The sequence below is a fragment of the Limanda limanda genome, chromosome 16, assembly GCF_963576545.1.
Source record: "Limanda limanda chromosome 16, fLimLim1.1, whole genome shotgun sequence".
Taxonomy (NCBI): Eukaryota; Metazoa; Chordata; class Actinopteri; order Pleuronectiformes; family Pleuronectidae; genus Limanda; species Limanda limanda.
The window spans coordinates 15,626,223-15,650,865 of record NC_083651.1 but is presented as its reverse complement, the minus strand read 5'-3'; the positions used below and the strand labels follow the sequence as shown (position 1 = coordinate 15,650,865).

Here is a 24,643-nt window from a genome sequence, read left to right as displayed (position 1 = left end):
GCTGAATCAGTGCCGTCGATGATTTCCCCACTGACTATCCAGTTTAATAAAATATTCAAACATTATTTCTTATCGTGCAACAGTGAAGTCGACTCATTATTGTCAGCAGTGAGTAGATTGCGGTGCTGTGGTTATCACAGTGTCCTGCTGGCAGTGTTGAGCCAGCAGAGTGGGAGTGGTGGGGAGGGAGAGTGATTATCAGCAGACTGGATGAGTAAACATGGAGAGGGATGGTCAGGACAGAAATAAAACGGGAGTCAGGATAAACCGACTTAATCACCTTAAAGTCCAACAGTTTTCCAGACAACACTTTGCACTAATCCCCAGGAAAACACCCTCAAAATAGTTTTTCATACTGTTAGTATCTGTGCTCATGTTTCAGACAATGAGTAAAGAGAAGAGAAAATAAGAGATGAAAAAAAAAAAATCACATTTTACAGCCGTTTTGATCCATTTTAACTTAATTGGATTATGCTCTGTATGTTTAAGGAAACAATATGACGCCATCTTCTTACAGGTCGTGGCCCAGTGTGATGTCACTGCACAGCTGCAGAGTTAAACATCTGCCGCTCTGCTCATAAAACCCTCACAACCTTAGACTGTATATAAAAATGGACGACATGACGGTTTCTCAAAAGTGAAGCCAAAGCATCTCACCTGGTGGTTGGCTGTAGTATAGGTCATAAATCCCGCCTCCTCAATGTTAGTGGATGGGACATGAGCCAAACTAAAACATCAGAGTACACGTCAAATACATTTTCTCAAAGATGTTTTTTGTCTTTTCAGATAGTTCTCATGAGAATCATATTTGTTCAAGACTGACTCATGATGTGTATCAGCGGGACCTTGACACCGATCCCCCTACAAGACGGAAGCATTCATATCTGGGATAGTTTAGCTTCATTCCTGGAAAGTGGGAGGAAGGGAAGACGTGCTGTCCATCTTTATATACAGTCTATGCTTTATATTATCAAATTATATTGTATATATCAGGGGTTGTGCAATGCAATCAAGTGACTTTAATACTATGTTGCTGCCCAGAATACAACTGGAAGCTCAGTTCTGACCAAGCCTTTTGCTGCATTGTCTCCCTCACTCTCTCTACCCCCTCACTTTCCTATCAATAAAGGCACAACTGGTAAATGTATCTAATGCTTTTCTAGTCTTATCTTACACTTCAAGAGGCACTCATACACAGTGCTTTTTCTATCACACACCTTTCCTCCACTGTCTGAGCAAGGGGCAATTAGGGGTTCAGTATCTTGCCCAAGGACACTGTTGGATGACTGAAGGTACCGGGGATCGAATAACCAACCTTCTGGTAAGTTGACAACCCGCTCTACCTCCTGAGCCACAGCCACCTTTCCTAGCTATCCCTTTGTAAACATAAAAGTGTTAAAAAAGAAGACAGAAGATCTTGCTCTGTGTCTTCCACCACTTAGGAATGAAACAGAGGGAAGATCTGTGGTTGAAAAGCTGGGTGTGGTGTAGGTCGGGGATCTCAACGGACGGCACTGCATTAAAATGTTAGTGCACCTCAATCCTCCTCCACATGATAAGAATCAGGCAGTGCTGTCAAACTTCATGATTCCTGCTCTACGTCAGCTGGACGCCTCCTCACTAACACCAGGTTCTTTCCCTCTACTGACGTGATGGACACATAATAATGCACCCTGTGAGTCCCGGCCTGCATTCAGACACGTGGCATCGATTGTGGGGTTGACGCAAAGTACATGGAAGTGAGGCTTCAGCATTCACCTCGATTCACCAGATGAGAGTCAGCAGTAAAATGTGACCTCGGGGAGGAGAGAGAGCTCAGGTTTCAGGGAAATGCACCAGAGATGGTCTCACGGAGGCTTTTCAGCAGCCGTCCATCACAGTCAGAGCAATTTGTGTAGAAGCTGTGCCTGTTATAGTTTACGCTTAAGCCTGCATGTTGGGAAATTCATTTATAGACACAGGAATTGTAAAGAGGAAGTGACTTTGTCTATAGTCATATCCATATTCCTGGTTAATAGCGCTTTAATTTGCACTGGGGACCTGGCTACACCCTGTGCTAACGCCAACAGGGATATCCCGTCTGGCAAAGCAGGTGACGGATCATCTGGAGTCATTGTAGTTTAAACAATCACTGCGTTTGTGCCAGACATAGCTGGAATAGTTTGGAGCGTACCTGAACCACACCCATGCAGGAGTCCAAGAAGATGGTTCCTTTGGGCTCTTTGGAGATCTTCTCATCCTTGTAGAAGTTTAAATTGTACGAGCTGTCCCCGAGCTGGGTCAGGTGGAAATACCTCCTCTTGAAGGACTGGAACAAAGAGAAGAAATAATATTTAATTGTAATCATCTACACCCTTAATCTTATATATGCACTGCTTACAATGTTAATAAAGGCTTTTTGATAAATGAAAAATGCCCATCACAAGTTTCTAGAGGCCAAGGTGACACCATGTGTTTGTAAGTCATCATATAAAACATAGAAAAGCAGCAAATTCTCATATTTGAAGAGCTGGAACAGAAGAATGTCAGAGACTTAAATGATTCATCCCCAATATCTCACCCTCATGGTGACGCTGATGGCACTGTTCATGTTGCCTTTATACAGCCAGCCATGTTTGGTGATCCCACCTTTCTGGGACCCTAGGGAGGCCGTGTCCTGCAGGAGACACAAAGACACAAGATCAGGTGATTGTAAGACACTGCAATTCAGGAGACGATGCACAACAAATAATGGATCAAATCATGAGGACAAGATCACATCACCTGTTACAAAGGAGAAAAACAATATACAGTATTTTGGCAGATTCTATGTTGAGACGCCTCAGAATGTGCATGAAGCCTTTGATGCTGTGGTTTGAGACGACACAGAGGCCGACACCGTGTAGGTCCGTCTCCGTCCAAACAAGCAGATGGAAGAAAATTACACAAACTGAGACTGAAAACCCAAATAAACACCTGGATCTTCACAGCAGATCCAGGACACATGGAGCGCATCATCTCGCACTTGCGAGGTGGGTGAGCATGATATCACGCACTGGCCTTTGCACGTATGGCTAAGCTACAATGATCCAGCAGCGATCACGATTTATTCAAATAAACCAATTAGGGAGTGTAATGAAGGAAGAGGATCTGGGGACGAACTCTGCAGCCCTGCTCTGGTTTGGATCAGCGCTGAATGAACAGAGGACTCGTCGTCTGCAGTTACACGTCCCGACTGTGAAAGTCGACAGAAAGAAACCGTTTCGCACAACGAAAACAGTGAATGGCCTTTCAAGATGTCATCATACTGATCCTGTATCACTTGTCCTTCTTCTTCCCTCAGTCTAATAACGCAAAGGGACTTTTCGAAGCGCTGGCAAGAATATAAAAGACATTCAATGTGCCTTGCGGAGGGATCTAAAAAGCATCTGGAAAGATTCAGTGCCTGTTTCTCCTCATCAGTGTCTAGACAACATTCACTGGTCCCCAGAGGCAGAGAAATCACAGAGTTCATTCTATGTAAACTCCAGGGTGCGCTAGAAAACTTTTTCAAGGATAAAATAAAAAAAAAAAAAGCCATACAAAGAGAAGATGAAGCAAATCACACGACAAATGTTAGATGTGTTCAAAATAATAAAAATGAAAAACAAAAATGATTTATCCTGGATATTATAGAGAAGTTAAATTCCTTTAATTTTAATCTTTAAAAGCATCCTCCCTGTTTGAAAACCCCCTAATAGCAGCTGCTGTGGATAGATGGAGGACAGAGGGATCGGTGGGAGATGAATGAGGGGTCATTTGGATCTTCTCATTAGTTGCTCCTGCACTGTCAGGGGTGAAGTTGACTGAGAGGCTGAGAAGGACGGACCCTCACCCCCGACCTCCTGGAACCGCCTCAGTCTGAAGAATGTGTTTCGCTCAGTCAGGAATAAAACACAGTCTTGTGCAATCTTTTTCTGGGGAGGTTGATATTAATACAACATAATCTAAAAACAGGGTCACTTTTCACACTGTTAAAGTCTTTTGACAGAGAAGAAGAAAACGAACTCACCTCATCTTTGTCAACATCCTCGTCCACTTCAAACACATGGACCGCCAGCTTGTCAGGCCGCGATACTTTGCTGGGAAAATATGATCAATACAAATTAGCCAGCATCGACAGTGTTAATGAGACATTGTACAAGAGATTATCACAGGTGGAGGTTAATAAACACCCTGAAATGGCTGCATAATTATTACATACTGACACTTTAACGTCTGCATCCTAAAATGTCAATCTCCTAAATTTAATAAAGATAAAGATAGCTCCAACAGTTGATCCAACGACAATAGCTACAAAGAAGATTAGGATTTTACATGTAAACATACAAGCTCATATCATTTTATGCATTTAAACTTTTGACATTTTAAAAGAGACTTTTGATATTGCAATATTTTTAATGCTAATGTAGGACTTTACTTTATCTTATCTGCTCTGTCTGTCACCGATGTCCGTGGCAGGTTTGAGTTAAGCTAACGCACTTTGTGAATTTCTATGTTGTGATTATTTCCTTATGTTTTGTCAATTTTTTGCGAGTAATTTTTACCAGCTAAGTCAGCATGGCGTGTATGTGTGTGTGTGTGTGTGCGTCACGACCTCGCAAGATGCAGTCATGAGTGTTAACAGGTGTTCAGTTGGGTCTGAGCCAACCCGTCAGAACGGTGCTCTCGCTCGTAATGACCACCGCTAGTGATAGGTTGGATGGACAATATGTCGACGGACATCATGACTGGCGTGATCGCATCATGAAATGGTCTCTTGTGCGTATTTGCAATTTTTTCAAAGGAGTGATACGGGAACAACATCAGGTTCAAAGCAGATTCCAGCAGTGATGAAAAGCAGCACTCGGCTGCTCATGGAAACACATTACTGTGCCAATTGTAAGAAACACTTGAAATACGTTTAAAAACTTTTAACAGAGCAATCCACGTCACGGTGTATTGTTTCAACTTCCCCAGATTCACTGTCAAGGTCACAGTCAACTCCTATTCGGACATATTGTCAGTAAAGCAGATGGTTTCCAGGGAGCAGGCTGGAGCTGATGACACAACCTGCAGACAATGAGGGTGGTTTCCACTCTGGCTGCAGTCGGGAATTATCCAGTGCATCGTGAAAAAAGGAAACAATCTTTTGTTGGAAGGAAATACGACTTATTCCTCTGCTGTGTGTTTCCTCTTCCTTGTTATTAAGTCACAACAACATCGTGTCCGAGGGAGGACACGAAAAGTTCAAACTGCGTGTGACTGTGAGCGTACCGTGTGTTTTAGTTTAAATCTGTGGAGTCTGTGTATTATGTAGAGCCGCTGTGTTGTTACTTGCCCATCATAAGAATGTCTTGGCACACGACCACATTACCTCTGTTAACACAGTGGTGCGGAGGTTTTGAACTACAGACTTACTGTGGAAGCTGTCGAAAGTCTCCTGAATAATCCTCATATTTGTAGTTGACCACGTGCCAGTCAGACTTGTAGGTCTTGATGCACTGAGGAGGACACAAGGCAAGAGAATTACAAACCACCATGACAAGTCAACACAGTACAATATACAGATCAGTTGTACACAAGGGGTTTTGGAAAAGTATCTGGATGTTTGAAACTAACTGGCTCCTAAGATGAGTCACAATTAATGTAATTTAGAAGAAACGAAAGTACAATCCTCCCAGAGAAGAAGAGTGCACTGTGTGGTGACCTCAGTCTGCCCATGCACCGACTCCAACTCAGAGGGAGTGAATCTCTATCAGCCTTTACTGGGAAAGCAGACATCTGTTCATTGTTAGAGTCGGTGATAGGAGCAGCTCCCCTGTATCTTTCTACAGAAGTCCGTGCCTTTTACAGTAACAGCCCTGACAGGAAGACGAGATGCAACCTGATCAGGAGAGCGATCGGAAACAGAGATGGCTCTCGCTGGGCTAATCTCCACAGCTGTCCTGGTGATGTCACACAACACTGCACTGGGAGGTTTTGTATCTTTATGACTTCAGATGGAGGCTTGATAAATGCTCACCTTTGACCTAGAAGGTGAACTGTCAGCAGCCAGTTGTTCTCTGGCTTAGGGAGACAGTGTGAGCAGTGTGCCTCGGCTGGAGGGTAAAACCACTGCGCTGGGTTAGAGGAAATAAACACTCTTCCCCCCTTCACAGTCATAATTCATAATTTTATCAGCACCAACTGAAAATATTAAACTTTATTATCTGTCCAACTGCAATTAAATTCTAAAAAAAGATGAACGAACTGCAGCTGAACCACTGGACAGTCGACATGCTCATGACTCAGCTGACAGATAATAACCAGAAGTTTGATAAACTTGTGGGTTGTAGAAATTAATTGCACTTTATCATTTCAGAGCCCCCTGGTGTAAATAGACTCTCCGGTGAAAATACATACAACATTGTCCAGTTGCCTCCTGCAAATAGACATAATGAGCCAATTTACTATTCACACAACAGTTTCTGGAAGCAACACAAAGCTACATGAATCCTGTGTGGAGCTTCACACATGAAATAAAGAGGTTTCCTAATCCACTGTGAACGTCTTTAGACTCACTGAAGCAAAAAAGAACTGCATGGTAGATATTACCCATGATCCCCAGCTTCCTGAGCCTGTAGGGCTGCCGCTGTAACAAATACAGCAGTAATTCTTGATATTTTATATACATTTTGCTCGCTGAAGATTAGAGAAAAAACTTGACTTCTAAGTCATTTTAACTGATCTAAGGCTCAGTATTACTCTTGAACTTACTGGATGTGTTTCACACTTCTCACAGCAGGCCGTACCTACTAACTTCTAACATATAAGAGCAGATGTTCACGGTGGGGAGCAGGAATGAAAAATATCAGGTATCCTTGTTATATAAATGTACAAAGCCCCTTAAAACTATTTTTGTTGGAATCAAATACTCAAAAATATTGTTCAGCATCCTTTGTTTAGAGATTAATACTTAAATTCAACGGTGTGTGTGTCTGTGTTGGCGTTAGCCTGGTATCAGATTTTGACTCAAATGTTTCTTAAAATGACCCAAACTTTTCGAACTTTGGAAGGAAACTGTGTGGTCATGACTCCATTGCTCAAACTAAAATGTTGATTAAGATAACCACATTTTTTCAGGCTGTTTAAATCAGCTCACCTCTTGGACAAACAAACTCTGGGCTCCTCTTTCTGCATTTTCAGGCACTGTGGGGTAGAGCGTTCTCCCCTGCCTCCTCAGAGTCGAAATCTGCAAAATAAAGAAAGATTTTTACTCAGCATGAGAAACAAAGACTTTACAACCATAAGAAAACAAAACACACAGTAAAAGAGAAATTGAAACAAAATGTGGAGGACATTCTCTTTTTTTCAGTTTAACAGTTTGTGGTCACAGCTGGACACAGTTGCCCTGGGTGTTCAGTTAAATATTGTTCTGTGCTCGGGAATGAGCTGATGTCTTCCTGAGAGTTCAAAGAGGCAGAGTGTGAGGGAGGCAGGATGCGTATCCATGCTGTTCAGCTCCAGGACCCAGGGACACACCCCGAGTCTGGCTCCCTGCCGCTGTACAGACACTGTGGGGAAACAGCGTCCCAGCAACTCTAATGTTTTGTTGAACCCTTTCAAAAGTGACTAACAAGAATTTCAAGGCAGAAACAGCAAACAAGGCTCCGCAGCGTCAATCCCCATGATCATATTCAGACGCAATTCAACATATACAGCGAAAAACATCAAAGACAAACGATCAATGCGTTTACTTTTTACCTTCGCTAAGCAGAGTATGTTTTCACCCCTGTCTGTTGGGTTGTTTGTTTGTTAGATAGTAGAATTATGCAAAAAAAAGATTTCGACAAAACTTGTTGGAAGAATTCAGTATGGGTCACAGAAGAACCCATTAAATTTTGGTGTGGATCTGGATCGGGGGGGGTCTGGGATTCATATCATTTTGAGATTTTTCCACCTTTTCGCTGTTTTCTCAGGGAACAATTCATGGATCTTGATGAAAAACATCAGGCATACTTTTAAGTAACTGATATCTATGAGTGTGTGAAATTTGGTTATTCATTTCCTCAAAGTTTTCTTAACAAATCTCAAAGTAATAACATCCAGTCCAACTAACTGTAACTAACCTATAAGGAGGAATAATACTGTTTGTGCTCTTATGGATGATGTGAAATTCTCCAGATATAAATGCAACCCACTTTTGAACTTTTAGATGTAGACCCCCCCAAGACAAAAAATGGTTTAGAGATGTGTTCTGTTCTTTTTCATTTACAGAACAAGACACAGATACAAACAGTGTCTTGGAAACCACAATAAATAAATCCAAACACTAATAATCTTTACACTCCCTTCTTACTTATTACATTTGTTATAATTCAGGACCTCTTTAAAGAAAATGTACTTGCGGTGACTAATGCCAAAATAGATTTTGAGATAACAGCCGTACTTCAAAACTGAAATAAGCTTTTTAAGTACATAAAATATTACACCGCAGTGTGAAAGCTGGATCTCATTTTAAACTCTGAATGCCCCGAGTTGAAAAACTGCAACCAGCACCATCATCAGGCCTTGGCAGCAGGAATAGGTCCGACTGTTAAAATAAAGAGCATCTGATCGCACGTTAATCCCTGCCAGTGAAATATAAATACAACCATTAAGTGATCGCAGTGCGGCTGACCGGGTTAGGGGGAAACAACAGAGTTCTGGTTTTGTGCAAGTCAAATGCTCGTCAGCTGTAAGTGTGAGCTGCGTTTTTATACGACTGTGGGGGATTTCATACAATACCTCCATTATCTTTAATAGATCCTATTTTTTTTTTTAACCAAAAGGTGCTCAGAGCGCCATGTTATGTGCCATGTTATTAGTTTACAGTAGAGTCCACTACAGATTTAATCAAGTGAACAGTTTAAACTCTTTGTTTATAATTTGTTTACAATTTCCAAAACAAAATGACATCTTTACTACTACTAAACTTCTACTAAAGGGAAAAATTGCACGGGAATCTAGAAACATAGCATAGGATACGATGACATAGTATGATAACGTAACAAAACACACTACTGAGTAACACGACAAAACATAAACATAACTTGGCGTAGCATCATGTATCATAACACAATGTAGCATAACATAATTTAACGTAGCATAGCACAGCCTAACAAAACATGACTATATAATATAGCATAACATAAACCATAGCACAGCACAACCTAACATAGCATAGCATAGCAACATAACATTACATAGCACAGCACCTCACATCATCACTTGATAAAATCATATTCAAATTAATAAAATGTTGCCATTTTCATGAATAAATATATTGTGCAGTAAATTGTCAGAGTTCGTGTATGTTTCCATCTCTTCCCCCAAGGAAGTGATAACTTGTTTGCCTTTGTCAACCCTGTGTCACCATGCAGGTGGATAGAGTGGGGTCAGAGAGCTATAATGTGTGTATAAGTGTGTTTGTGTGTGTGTTGAACTCCCCCAGGCAGCACAGCTGAGTGTAGGAGGGGCCACCTAAGTAAATAGTAAATAACAATATTTACCTAGTCTTTCTAGTTTGTGCTGATGTATCAATACTGAACATAAAGGAGCTTATATAACTGAGGTAAGAAGAAACAACTGTAGTTTATACAATAAATCTGTCTTTCCTTGAGTGACACAAATATAAAAATGCTAAGTTGCTGCCATTATCCCCTGCTCACAATTTGGTGCTGTAAACTTATACTTGTATAATGGTTGTGTCTCGACACATTCCAGCGTGTATTTGTGAGCCAGAGGTCCTCTTCTTCCTCTCTACCAGGTTTCCTGTAGGGACGATGCTAATCTTTACAGTCCAAGCAGGCGAAATAAACAGCCATGGAGGTGAGAGGGAGCCGGGGAGTGGGAAACAGGAAGTGTTTAATTGGGCTTAAAGTCACCGGGGAGATTCTTTCGTGAAATAAGTCTTTATTTAGCTTTGATTATAGCGGCACTCAGCACAGCTCCATCAACATCATTTCGGGATCTATTTTAACAATCTATGCACATGGACTACAGTGCATAGAGCAAGTGCATTTAGGGTGTGTCCAAATCCACTTTTGCTGCTTTAATGGTGGGAAAACAGGTTGACGGGTCCACTGCAAATGGGTTGTACTTAGTCTTAATGTTTATTTCGAGTAAGGAGCATAAGTGGAAAGGGCTTCGCCAAAGTCATTAAGATACATTACGTGCATCTAATAGTCTTTAAGATATAAGACTGGACCAAAACAATGGAGCCGTACGAGCATTGCCAATATATATATTTTTGGGACCCATTTTTTATTTTTAGGTTTATTGCGCCAGTAGGAGCCAACAGATCCCTGGGCTGAGAGTCACAGACATCAACATGTTTTGATAGATTCAAAAATACAGAACATTACCACCCTAATATGTTCAAGACTCACAGCATGTGGTGTATTTCAAAACTCTTTGGAAACCGTGAATTGGTTCAAGAAAAGCAAAAGAAATACTGTTCTGATCTGTGGTATTCTGTTGCAGGGATGGGCCTTCACCTCGATTCCACCTCCAAATCGTGGAGAGAAAGGAAATTGGGGCCCCCTCCTGGAAATCCAGGACAAATTTCTCCAGGACTCTTGCACAGAAAGCACACACAGACCTCCGAGTACCTTGTGCCAACAGCTCCCAGATCCAAAACAGATGGAGATGAACACTGGCTCCACTAAAGAACAGTACCAACACATGACTTTAGATGTGCCAGTGGGGAAGAGACCTGATAGTTGTTTTTACTACTGAGGAACAGCCAAGGATTCATACAAAAATAACACAGACAAAGACGCTCTCTCAGTCTATTTTGGCCTTGAATCAGCACCAACTCTTTTCTGTATGAACAGCACCCACTGAAAGCTCCTTGACTGATTAAGCACTTGCTTAAACAGGAGCCTGGCGAGGCAGAACCAGATGTTATGTTCGATCACTGTGCCTGTTGTGAGTGTTTCTCAGGCAGAATCACCTGTCCACCCCTGACAACCCACCGTCTTTGTTTGACGCTGGTATGTTGTGTTCATAGCAGCGGGCTGGAGGAGTGTGATACCAGAGAAGACAAAGTCAAGGCTGCCCTCGCTGTCACTGAGCACCCAGCTGCCAGGCAGGCCCTACACACTGTTAACAACCTCCGACTTGGAAACAAACTTTGTTCTTATCATTTCCCCCTTTACTCTATTCCACACTGCCACTGTTATGTCTCATTAAGGAGAGTTTGTACACGTTACTATGGAAAATCGAAAATTGACTGCACTAAAGACAAGATACACAATTAAACAGCATCACTGCCAGGTTTAGTCATCTGGGTTGGATCGTTGTTTTGGTCAACAAACATCCCTTTTACGTTATAAGACCATCTGATATACTTTAATTCAAATTAGCCTCAAATGCGTTTACAAAATTCTGTTCTATTTTTGTAAAAGTGGTGACATGGAAATACATGAAAAGGCAGCCTGAATATTTCCATATACTCCATAAATAAACATAAAGCTCTTTAAAGCCAGCAACTCACAAAATAACCATAATACTTTATTGTCCTATAAATATATATATATATATATATATATATATATATAAACCCTATTCTAGAAAGTCGTAATGTCATTATGAAACACGTATGACAAAGTAAGGTAATTGAGGCTTGCTATTATACCCGCATAAATATTAGTATAAATATCTTTTATGTTAAACTTAGACATGAAGACAGAATTGTTTATTCTGTAAAATAAAAGTTGTCTGTCAAAGGCTTCAGTTTATTTTTATCTGCCAACAGATGAACCAATCAGGCTCTAGCCCACACATGTATGATAAACAAGTTATGAGTAACAGTTTTAAAAAGAAAAGTGTATTACCACTGTGTTTTGGGGAATATTTTGTCCAAATTTGAAAGAAAAGACAAAGAAGTAGATGACAGTCCTGAGCGGATGTTGTAGATGCTGTGGTTACTACTATCTTTACCTCGCAGGGGTGTCTAATCCCAAGGTTGTAAACATTCAGACAAAGGATGTTAAAGTGATGATGGTTGGTGAAACAAAGACTTCTCTTCCTACAAAGGCAATAATAACAATAAAAGACAAAAAGACCAGACTCAATAAAAGTTCCAGTGGAGCGTGAGACAAGTTGGCAGGGTCAGATCTGAGGATGCACTCTATGTCTCATAGAGTGCATCCTCATGTCGGTACAAACATGTTTCAAAGAGACGTTGTTTCCTGGAGAACCCGCACTGTGGCCAGATTTCCATTCTGGACTTTCCACCCTCAGTGTTGGAGGGAGCGTTCAATGCGACCCCAGCTAACATTTGCTCAATCACAACATAGGAGACAGAAGTAGCCAATTAAACAGATGGCCCCTGACTCATGTCTCGCTATAGCATGCGAGGACGTAAACAATAGGAAAGCCTATGTGAGCGACCCCACCCAGTTTTCACAACAGCGGCCACGCCTGGGACGAAAGGAAAAGACTGCGAAGTCCAAACAAACACAACAAAAGAAAACACGCAAGTGGGTGGGAAAACAATGATGTGGGACAGATAACAATAAATACTTTGACCTTGTATGGTTAAATAGCATAGTCTCAAAAAACTTAAATGAGTTACTGTATAGGCAGTTGAACTGATTTCTACCATTATTTATGGGATGACTTTCTCCCAGCTACATCATCCATAGCCACATTTACAGTAGTATCAGTTTTTGAGGATGGATGACCGGAGATAATCGGGTGTGTAACTCACCTCGAAGTCCTCCAGGGGGAACTGCAGCATGTCTCGGAGGACATCGCTGAGGATCTGTGTCTTTCTTTGCACCAGCACACTTTCATAGTCCAGCGGCTCGATCACCTTGGGTTTCACCTGGAAAATAAAACACAGAGGAAGCACTCAGTTAATAAAGTAATTGGTTGTAAGTCGGTAAAGGATTTCCAGTCTAAAATTAACTAATAATACAGATTTTAAGGGGAAAGATATTGGCTCTTTTTAAGCCTTTCTTATCTACATGAGAGGAAATAAAGGGATAGAATGATGGGTAATGAAAGGCAACAGACTACAATCCTTCATAATCTACTGAATGAGACTAAAATTGGACTTGATCTATGTTGTCAGACCATTGATCTCTTTAGTCATCTCATCACACACTGAGTGACATACACTTAATGCTGCAAAAAACACATACTATAATAATATAAAAATATGCCCTAATATTATAATATTCTTAGTGCAAGCATATACCCATGCATAGAAACAGTGCACAGACTTGACTCTACATTGAGCCTGAGTGACCTAATTGTGCTGTCATAATGGGTGATAGCACAAACACGCCTTCTGTTAGATACAATGTGATACATCTATCAGTGTGAATACATCAGACTGAGCAGTGAGAAGGTCTGGACGAGCTAATGTCTCCATGAGAACAAACACGCACGACAAGAAAACAATAAAACGCCACGCTTCACTTTAAACATACTTGTTTATCCTCTAGAGTTTCCAACAAACCCTCATCATCCTCTTTTGCTTTAGTGTACTCACAATAATTCATAATCAGATGATAGTTTGAGTTCATGAACTCTATGTTGTTTTTATTGCCGACTCTCGAGAGCAGATGTGGCTATACGATCCAAGGTGATTATGGATTTCTGGTAAATCAACTCATAGGATCTGCATAATGTTACAGTGTTAACCCACTAAACTCCAGTGGCCAAGTAAGCTGCGCAGATACTGTGGCCATGGAAAATAAGCTGTCAACACTTGCAGCTGATGGGACAGGAGGATACATGTCACAGCCGGGGAGTGAGCAAAGTAAAGAATAAAAAATCGACAGTGACACATCGCTAAACGTGAGGGCTGAGCGACAGCACGGCTCGTGGGCTGCGTCCACATCTGGGAGTGATAACACGAGCATGATCTCAGAGGGAGGGTTACGGATATTGACCTGCTTAAATACATGTTTCTAGCAACCTCTGATCATAACAGAGCTCAGCCCACGCCGAGGCCGACACAGGGGGCAGGAGCTGCTTGTATCAGCTTCAAGGACAAGGAAGAGGATCGCTGAGTGGAGATGGTGCCACCGTGTCTGCCAGCTGAAGCAGGTCATCACATTATCAGTCGACGGCTCATGTGGGTACACCACACATGTAGTTACAATTAAATGCAGTCGCACTTCAGTAAAATATTTCACCTCAACCACAGGAGAGATGAGTGCAGACAGGACAAGTCAATCAGGAAGATGTTAAAGATGAGATAGGGTGCATGTTAGTGTCTATGTCATCCTGGAAAAACATATGACACACACACAACAGCTTTTTCATATTGAGTAATTCCCAAGAAACTAGAAGAGAGTGCATACCTCTGTCAATAGTCTCCTTATGAAACCACACTGAAATTCACTAGATCCAGATTTCTATTTGGATCAGCATCAAATTGCTCACACTCATAAATATTTCCATATATTTTTCATCAAGATCCGGGAAATAAGTGCAATAACAACTTTGAAAACACCCTATCTCACAATGTGAAATAAAGTGAAACTAAATTTTTGAATTGTCAGCAAACTCTAATTAGCTCCTTCCTTGTGTCTTGTCCATAGACTGTAAACAAAAAAAAGTGTTTATATATAAAAAGTCATGTCCCATCACTCATCAAGATTTCATGGAATTCAGTAGAGCCGTTTTTGCGTAATCCTGAAAACTAACCAACAAATGCAGATGAAAACGAAACCTCTCAGGGCGGATGTAAAACCTAAATAAACCAGGGGAGTTACCAAACACCTTCTACAAGTGAGAGTGAGTTTCTGTTAAGGAAGTGACAGGAGTTAATAATGAGCAGCCTCGGGGGGTTCGACACCCATCACCACAACAATGAGGAGGAGAAAGTAAGGAAACTCCAAATACGTGGAGCTGAAGCTGCAGAACTAAGACCCTCTGCAATTAAAGGGCTTTCACAATTCAGATCTTTTAAGACTGCAGCTGGTGTAAGATCTGACCTCACTGCAGGGACGGTGCCCTCATCTCACCAGTGATGGAGTGTGTCGTCACAGACTATTGTCCCTTTTCGAGCCCTCTAGGCTCCTCCACTTTGCTTTGTCAGGGGCTCAAGGTGGTCAACCACACAGTAAACTCAGCACTGAGTAAGAAACACAAACATTTACAAGCAAAAGCTCCGTCATTCCCCTCAGACCACAGTGCTGACACAGTGTAGTCCCTGTTTTATATTGTTTTGCTGTCATGGGAATGTTTTTTATCTTTGTCACTTTGGTCAGAAAATATTGCAACCGTGAATGCAGTAGAGCACGAACCTCCACCGCACCAACATTCCCCTTGAATTTAATCAAGCAGCCCCAAATTTCATACACCCCTAGATATCAGTCTCCTTAATGTGCTTGATTTGTTTCCATCAGGATCCATGAGTTTAGTTGTCAGGGCCATCTTTCATGTCACTGCTCAAAACTTGTTTTTACAATTGTTTTTATCTTGACTATGTGTTATTTCTGACATTGTGTTGCTTTTATATCAAGTGTGAGCTCTGTTTGATTTTGTTCTGAAAAGCACTTTGTAACTGTGTTTTGAAAAGTGTTTATAATTATAAATTACTTCCTTGGAGATTTGTGAAAATGTGAAAAAAAGGCCTTGTAATGTTATAGAAATAAATAATGTCAAGACCCGCCCCTGAACTGGATCTGCACCAAGATTTAATGCTCTCTTCCCTGACTCCTATTACATCCTTCCACTAAGTTTTGTGGTCATCTGTTGAGTAGTTTTTGCACAATCTTGTTCACAAACAAACTGGGGCGACAGCATAACCTCCTTGGTAAAGGTAATAAATCCAACCAAAACAATAGAAACTGCATGTTTCACTCCTGTATCACTACACTCTGTCATCCCAGGAGGGAGCATAAAACAGAAACTCATGAAACCATCTCCTCCACTCCTTCTTCTCCACAGCAAAGCAGCTGTTAAGCTGCAGCTCCCACTCCTCCCATCACTGCCTGAAACAATGGAGCTGTGTAAAGTTCCTCCCTGAGAACTGATACATCAAATCTGCTGCTGCTGACTGTCCAGAAGACTCTGTAAAAACACTGGGCTGACGTTTGAGCCCTATAAAAATGTTTTACAAGCCGAGGTACCCTTTCAGAATAAAGTTGAGGAAATGTGTGCTGCTTCCCAAGTGCTGGTAGAGTTCAACATTCCTCTTTGCCGGTGCTCACGCTGCAGATTTCTAATGAGCTGCCACTGTTGTAAAGAGATGACAAACCACCTGACACCTGCGTCAGGACTTTATGACTCAGTTTATGCAATTACAGCACAGTGTAAGATGTACTTGTTCAGCAGAACAGCCAAAGCCAAAGCAGATACATCAAATAAATTGTATAGATCTATCCTAAGTGTATAGGAAGTCCATGAATGACTTACCACCACCTGTGGCACCGAGTCTACTTCAGCCTCGGCCGCAGTCAAATTCTTGTACTGCTGCGGACTCTCAATGACCAGCTCCTTCTTTGGAGCTTTACCAGCCCTTCCTTGCATTTTCAACGGCCACAGTGAAATATCTCAGAGCTGGATCCCAAAGAGAAGTGGACAGCCAGCATATCCCAAAAGTTTCTCCCCTTTCTCAGACTCACTCTCCCCTCCTCACACCGCTCCCTGCTCTGACTGAGAGCAGAGGACTCACTCACACACCCAGGCTGAGGAGGTGGCCCCTCCTACACTCAGCTGTGCTGCCTGGGGGAGTTCAACACACACACACACACACACACAAACACACTAATACACACATTATAGCTCTCTGACCCCACTCTATCCACCTGCATGGTGACACAGGGTTGACAAAGGCAAACAAAAGACACACATTCCTCAAGTATTACAGTCTGGTCAGGGACCGTCCACACCTTGTTCAGGGCAGCTGAAATAAGAGCTGGATTTAATTTCACCATCAGCAACGAGCTAGGACGGAGCGAGAAAACAATGGGATAGTTCAATCGCACGCTTGCAGCCGTGTGTCCGAAAATGAAACGGTCAAAGCATCTGCGGAATACACACAGTATGAGGGCGCCTTCTGAATTCCACCTACAGATAAGACCAAGCACATCAGATCAGACGACATGGAGACATCAACCTCAAAGTTTAAGATCTCTAATCTATGAGTCAGTGAGGAGTGCACAGTCACAAATTAGCCCCAAACTGTGACGAGCGTGATTCACTACAGATTTTATTGCTGGCATGACTGCAGCCGAGACAGGAACAAGGCCAATTCTGTGATTAGCATCAGTTAGAGGCTCGCGCCTTGTTGATGCAACTGCTTGAGGGGCATTCCAACATGACGCAGCCCCAGTCAACCCACCTGGGAGTGGGCCCGACCTACAGATTCCTCGGTGGGCCACAGCAGGGGAGGATGTTATTTCTTCTCGCCTGCTTCTGCGCTACAGGCAAAAGGGGGGAGGGCAGCTGCTCCTCCTCCCACTGTCACATGCATCTACGGGCCCCACACAGGGAGCTGTTATCAATACACTGGTCATTAATAACAAGGTTTTCTCATATCATCATATATGATATGAATATCAAAATGAAGCTTATTTAAGTACAATTACATCAATAATCAAATGGATGGTTGGAAACATTTCTGTATTCAGCAGGATTTGTTTATATGTTAACAGCAGGCTTTATGATGATTGTAGATCGATTGTACAGATCCATTGAAAGTCACTACATTTTGATATATCGGCTACATATATGTATTAATCCCAATATGTTGACAAAATGTATTAAAGAGTAGACGACCTGAATAAAAACTAGACAAAAAAAGCTGAGTAATCAATATTAATAATATTAGTCGCAGCCCTAATTACAATCAGCCCTTAGTCCAGGATGTTTATAAGACCTCAACCACTTTCCATGGTCCAAATACCACAGCTGACTTGTTACACAACACAGTGGCCTCAGGACATATGAAATATTTAAATACTTAATTTTTGATGTTGGCTTCAATCTATTATAAACATGGACAATATGAACAGTGAAGCAGTACAGGGTTTCAGTGGCCTCTGACTCTCATTGTTAACAACTTATTTCAGTATAAATAATATTTCTGATCACACTTAAATATGTCCAAATGGATTTTAATCAGTTATTTGATGCTATAACAACTGGGTTAAACATAATGATTGACAGCCGAGACTGACTCGCGATTGGTTGAGCTTGCGTATCCGTGGGACCTTGATATCAGGCTCTACTCCATAATCAGCAATGAGCAGAATCTGGCTCCAAATTACGCCAATAGTAGAAGATTGCAGCTACTGTATAAGGGAAAGACAGTAGCTGCATCCATCTTTATATAAAGTCTATTGACAGCACTTATGGCAAAGTTGAAGTTAGATGAAAGCCCAGCTCTAATACTCACACTCCACCACTGGTGTTAATATGGTATGCGACTTGAAAACTAAGCTACCACTACATTTCACCTTATCTTAACCTGAACCCTGTGCTACGTGGAAAATGTGGATACTTTGACACACGACCAGGTCAGTTGTGTCGTAAAGCCACATCCTGACGACTAAATAAAGCTGCCAGAGCACTGCCCTCCGTCATAGACCATGATCAGACTGTCTATGTGTGTTTAAGAGAGAGATCAGGTGACACAGGCTCCATGGTGGGAATGAACAGCAGGGAGGTGATCATACATTTCCTGCGTCAGTCGGATTCAAGAGCAAATCTTGTAAACAGCAAGCAGATGACTTCTAGAAAACCCCAAAAAGCAAGACAAAACATGAATAAAGGATAACATTTACTGTTATTTCAACTTGATATTAGAGTGGGTGTTTACCAGAACCATATTTCCAGTTTGGATGCTCCCTTCAGTCAATGCTGTGCAATACTCCCCCACCCCACCCTCCCCCAACCACAATCCTGGGGCCACTTTTTATCATCTTTGTAAAAACACACGCTGGTTTACTTTATGACGCTCCCTGATGTTGTGGTTAAACACTGTTTTGATCTCTGTATGTACAGCTGGACTTTCTCCACTGGACATTTCATTTCAGCAGCAATACGAGATAAATACATGTATAAATACACGTACAAATCCTCTCTACACAGCAGCCCTGGTACTTTAAGCCCAAGTACCAACCTGGAGCTGGGGACTGCGCTTGAGGCAGATCTTATGTTGAATTTATCCAGATTGTTCAGCGGAAACCAATACAAATATATCTGTTTGTGGCCAGCTGGCACTTTGGTGTAAGCAGACCCACTGAGTCCCTTTAAGTGACAGAACAAACGTGTGTTGAGCAACAACTGGCTTCATTCAGCAGCAGACCAACCGGATGCATTGGACAAACGTGTATTGTCAAATGGTCAAATGCAGTTTGATTTGCTCAGTGGAAATGAATGTGCAAGACATAAGTACAATCCGTTGATAACCAGCTAAAGAAAAGTGTAGAATTCCAATATATAAACATTTATTTTTGGCAACATTATAAATGAGAGAATAAAGTTATTTCAATTCAATGACATGTCCCAATTTTAGGCTACAGTTATAGGCTTCTAAAGGCAGGTGTAAACCAATAAGGAAAATCTGTATATATATTTAGATAAAGTTAATTAAAAGGTTTTGCTGTTGCTCTCTTGAGCCCTTTAACTTCTATTGGCCATCACTGACTCATTATATTACAGTAATCAGAAGGGAGTTTATTAAAGTTTAGATGATGTTGCACATGACTCACATTATATAAGTCATCCATCCAGCACCAACCCAAAGCTGACGAGAGTTGTCAGCGTATCACAGGGCCAACATAAAAACAAAAACAACATTCACATTGACACCTACGGACAATTTAGTGTCTCTGAATAATCTAACCCCTTTCTGTATGTCTGGACTGTGAACGGTAGCTGGAGAAAACCCAGGTAGACACCAGGAGAACATGCAAACTCCACACTGAAAGACACTGGCCTGAACTGGGAGCTGAACCAGGAACCTTGTTGTTGTTAGTGCTAACCTTTGCCTTCTGCCACCCTATATGTATATATAATTAATTTATCATGACACAAAAGATTGATTATATCATTGTAAATGTTGTATTGTCAAAGAGCCTAAAGATAATTTAACCTCTCTGATGCAATGCTGACCAAACTTACTTTGGAGTTGCATTTGTCATAGCTGTATACTACTGTTACGAGTCAATTGTAGTTCACATCAGTACTATATGGACATTTTGTTCACTTTTGGAAAAGTGAAAGGTCCGTTTTTTCTCCCCATCTCAATTTGTCTGTTGTCTCTGCCGTCATTGTGTAACTTGACGTGTTTTTATCTTGTGTAAAGTTGTGTTTGTCCACTGTGATTTTGTTGTAGTTGCTTGATAAAAAATACAATAGTTAAAACAACCTATACCGAGCAAGAAAAGCTATGAACCACATTTATCAAGTGGCCAGCACAAGACTTTGACTGGACTTCTCAGTTGCATAACAAGGCTTGATGCAATCAGACGACTTTCCCAGCATGAGCCACAGACAAAAAAAAGGGTGTAACGTGGAATGTAACACAAACACGGCCCCCCCGCCTCGCCACCCTGCTACAGCAGCAGCTCCGGGACCCGCCGTCCTGCAGCCTGATTTCATGTTCACCTCCCTAGAGAGTTTTGAGACTAACACTTTAACATGGAGGTGATTATGACACTATGCTATGGCTACACTCGCTTATAATAACGTCATAGTAGGATGTGGGATACAATGGCATCAAAAATAACAGGATGTAAACACGCAGCACAGACAGTTGTCTCCCACAGCAGAGGTAGAACATTTAAAAAAGTAATGCACTCAGTATTTACATCTGAATGTATCATTGGCAAATACTAAAGCCGATTACAGGTCATGACCAAGACAGTTTTATCAATCAATACAGGCCTTAAGTGTAACTAACAGTATTGAATGTGAAAAATGCCGCCCTGCAATCTGTGGGAAAAATCAAACCCCTGTTGCCAGATTGTCTTTTAAGCACAAGGGCCTGAGTGCTGGAGATAATGGTCCCATGTATCATTCAGCAAGTAAGCCCACACACGCACAAACACACACACAAGTGCATGCGCAAATGCAACACATCAATGCTGTGATGTCCGAAACCCAGAGAGCAACTTCAGGTTGTTTGAAATATCTCACAAGTAGGGAGAGCAAAGTGTCCTGTTGTTTTAAATCCATCAGGCAAAGAGACAGGAGCTGTAGGTGATAACATTAGTTATCTCACATTCTCAAAGATGTGAGGGGGAATGTGGAGTGTACGTAACACTTGTTTAATGCAAAGTGTGCCAGGTTTAGAGAGAGAGATATCAATACATGTTAGCAAGCTGCAAGACCTTATGCGTTGGTAATAAATAGTCCAAATGTAAAATATATATATATATTAGGGCTGCTCAATTAATCGAAATATAATCGTGATTACGATCTACAAACTACTATAATCGAGTTGAAACGATTATTTGGCATTTTTTTCTAAAGAGACGCGCATTCGCTATTCAGTCCCTCCCCTAAAGCATTTAGCGCGGCCCCGCTCTCAAGCAGCTGTGAAGTGAAGGAGGCGAGTTGTGTGTGTGGGGACCGCAGGTATTCAAAAAACAGCGTGAGTGGAAAATGAGAGAGGGAGGGAAGCCCCGTCTGATCGACAAAAAGTGTAGAAAAAGTTATGTTGTATGGGAACACATCAGATTCTTCAAATCCGACGAGCAGCAGCACCACACAGTGTAGCGGCCGCGCCGCGTCCATTCTCCAGCGCGCAGCCGCCGGCTGTTCACACCGGACCCGCGCCGGTCAGCTCGCGATTCTCCCCTTGTTGTTGTATGGAACCCGTTCATTGTCGGGGTTCGGGGGTAAATGATTATGTTCCTCATAGCCCCCCCCCCACCCCTCTCTTTCTCTCTCTCTCTGTGTGCTTGTAGTGGGGGGGGGGGGGGGGGGGGGGGGGGGGCAGATGGGGACATTTAATATTGAGAGGAAATTTCAAAGTTCTCAGTTCCAAAGTGTTTTTATGGAGAGTGTTAATGTTGCCATCATTAAGGGTTTGAATAACCAGGCACCGATATCCTGAATAGTTTCACGGAGGGATAAGACACGCAGCCGTAATCGGTGTTTACCGGAACCAGAAGTGACTGGTACTTCCGGTTAGTCTTTTAAAAAAATAAATAAATAAGGGCACATATTAATAATCGTTTGAATAATCGTGATTTCTTTTTTGTCCAAAATAATCGTGATTATGATTTTTTCCATAATCGAGCAGCCCTAATATATATATATATATTTTTTAAAGGTAAATATATACAAATACATGTATCAATAAAATCTAGATGGGAATACATGTAAAAGTAAATCTTTATATTTATCTTGTTTGTGAATTCATGGGTCCAAGTTAGAAGCATAACTCCCAAAACATCAATGGATAAAAGTCACTTTCATCTTTGCGCTGCAGGCTGACGTCATCACTTTCTATCTTTCCATGTAACACAATTCCTCTGATAAAACAAAGTTGTCAGATCGGCACTTCTGTTCCAGCATCATCGGAGACATTTAATGAAAATAATGGAGGGAAGGTGAACCTCTGAGAAAGCAAAGAATGATGACACATGAACATTTGATAGCGTTTTTGTCAGAAGAAGAAAGAAACATGACACTGAAGAACTACAACAGTGTGGGACTTGCTGTATTATCTCATATCTGGGACTCTTATTTTTAAAGGCAGATCCCCTCCTGAGGAAAATCATGTGTGAGTTCCCATGAGGAAGGAAAAGGCAGAGCTGTAATAATCAGTGAGTAAAGTAACAGAGCAGCCAGAGCAGGACATTTAATTACTCTCTCCATGCCTTGATCAGTGAGCGTGGGTCTGACCTACGACCTCATTCTGTTTTCCAGCAATAATGACCTGCTGCAATCAGAAGGAATTAAAAGGGCAGACACAATGGGTTGTATCTATTTATAACAGCAGGACTTACGGATTAAAAAGGTGAACATAGTGATAAATAATGAGAAAGACAGAACTATTTCATCCAGTAATTATACATTAGACGCTCTTTAAATAATAAATCTTGTACAAACTAGGGTTGGTGTCCACAAATCAAGATGTTGGATTCCTGACACCAACAATACAAAAGCAATGAATGTTTTCAGACGAGTCAAAAAATAAATAAATTAATTTTTTTTTAAAAACATATAAGCATCAGGCTGTAAACTTCAATGAAGCCTCAGCAAGACAACTGAAGCGAAATGAATCATGGGATATGTTGGGCTGTGAAGGAACCATCCGGTGGAGCCTCCGTTGTTACGGGATGGAAGGACACATTTGTTGGTCGCAATCGGAGGAGCCTTCCAATTGGGACTGGGTCTAGTCGCGCCGCTTTGACGCAATTGGTTTACGAATTCAGCTGATGAAGGATGCGGACCCTCAATTGAGACACTGGTAATAAATCTTGTAGGAAATCTAAAACTAGCGTAACTGTTGTAACAATAGGTGAATTCTTTTAGGTAGAAGCTAAAGCTAATCTAAAGTAAATCAAAACTTACTCTGACGCTATTGAGTTAAACAATACGAGTTTGTGGTTACGATGTGGTTGTGTTGTATACATGACATTCGAGGGGTTATGTCGTGAGAACATTGCTGCTGGGTAACAGCGAAATGGACGGCAATATTAATAAGGACCATTTGGAATATCAACATTTTCCAGATGTATACATTTCTGAAGAAAAACTGAAAATGTTGGCAAACACATTACAACTGGTAAAGTTTGGAGCTTTCAAAAAATGACTCTCCAGGGAACTTGGTGGGAAATCAAACATTGCTCATCTAAGTTCCCATTTAACCGATTGAATTACTTGTTGTTTAGTTATACTTGAAGATATAACCTTTTTCTTCCTTATGTCAGTTTCAAAGATCCACACACTTGCACTCCTGCAGAAATGTGTCAAGCAAACGACCGGCAGCTCACAGTTAACAATTGATTTTGCAAGACTGCTAAATGCTGACAGAGGATTAATTGATCCTGCCTGAATTAAGAGACCATGCCTGAGCCAAGAGAAGCAACCGTGCCCTTGACCCAATTCCCTGCTCTCAGCCTGGACCACTGTCACTCAGCTCTGATGAAGCAGCGACAGGATGGAGAAACCACACACGCACGCACGCACGCACGCACGCACGCACGACTGTTAGTGACATGCAAGACACAGCGCTCCCACTGCCCTACATTTTATACTGCCGCCACTCTTGGAAACATATTCACAGGTCTGAAATGAGAACGCAGATGATTCTTATTGCTCCCGTTGATTTTGCTGAATAAACGAATCTGACAAAACCAGTGCAAAGAAATTCCAGCAGCAGTTGTAGTTTAATGTAAAAATAAGGACGATTCTTCGATATACTCAGAGAACCTGCACTCACATGTTCTAATATTACTATTATCTGAATAATTTACTATGACCATGTCCTGTATTTTACACCATTTAACAGAATAAATCATGGAGGGAATGCAGTGTAAACATTAAATTAAATGCCCCACATAAGACAGCATATGTGTATGTTTCAGGAATTTAATACAGGTCTCCGCACACTGCTCGTTACTATGTGGTAGTGCTAAAGTAACAACACAACGGAAAATAAATCCACAACAATTTGACCATTCATGCATGA

General features: G+C 41.5%; 1 protein-coding gene across 2 annotated transcripts in view; it reads right to left on the bottom strand.

Annotated features, from left to right (window-relative positions):
• Positions 1 to 24,643, bottom strand: part of zmp:0000001200 (dedicator of cytokinesis protein 9) — a 74,661-nt gene that overhangs the window by 27,250 nt on the left and 22,768 nt on the right. Inside the window, exons 1-7 of one of the 2 annotated variants that reach the window (XM_061089295.1) lie at positions 16,405 to 16,518; positions 12,737 to 12,853; positions 7,142 to 7,231; positions 5,419 to 5,501; positions 4,031 to 4,100; positions 2,561 to 2,656; positions 2,174 to 2,308 (exon numbers count right to left, since the gene is read on the bottom strand). In XM_061089295.1, the coding sequence (XP_060945278.1) occupies positions 2,174 to 2,308; positions 2,561 to 2,656; positions 4,031 to 4,100; positions 5,419 to 5,501; positions 7,142 to 7,231; positions 12,737 to 12,853; positions 16,405 to 16,518 (705 nt within the window). Of the gene's footprint in view, positions 1 to 2,173; positions 2,309 to 2,560; positions 2,657 to 4,030; positions 4,101 to 5,418; positions 5,502 to 7,141; positions 7,232 to 12,736; positions 12,854 to 16,404; positions 16,519 to 24,643 lie in introns of those variants that run through there. The other variant, XM_061089293.1, reaches the window with a different exon arrangement.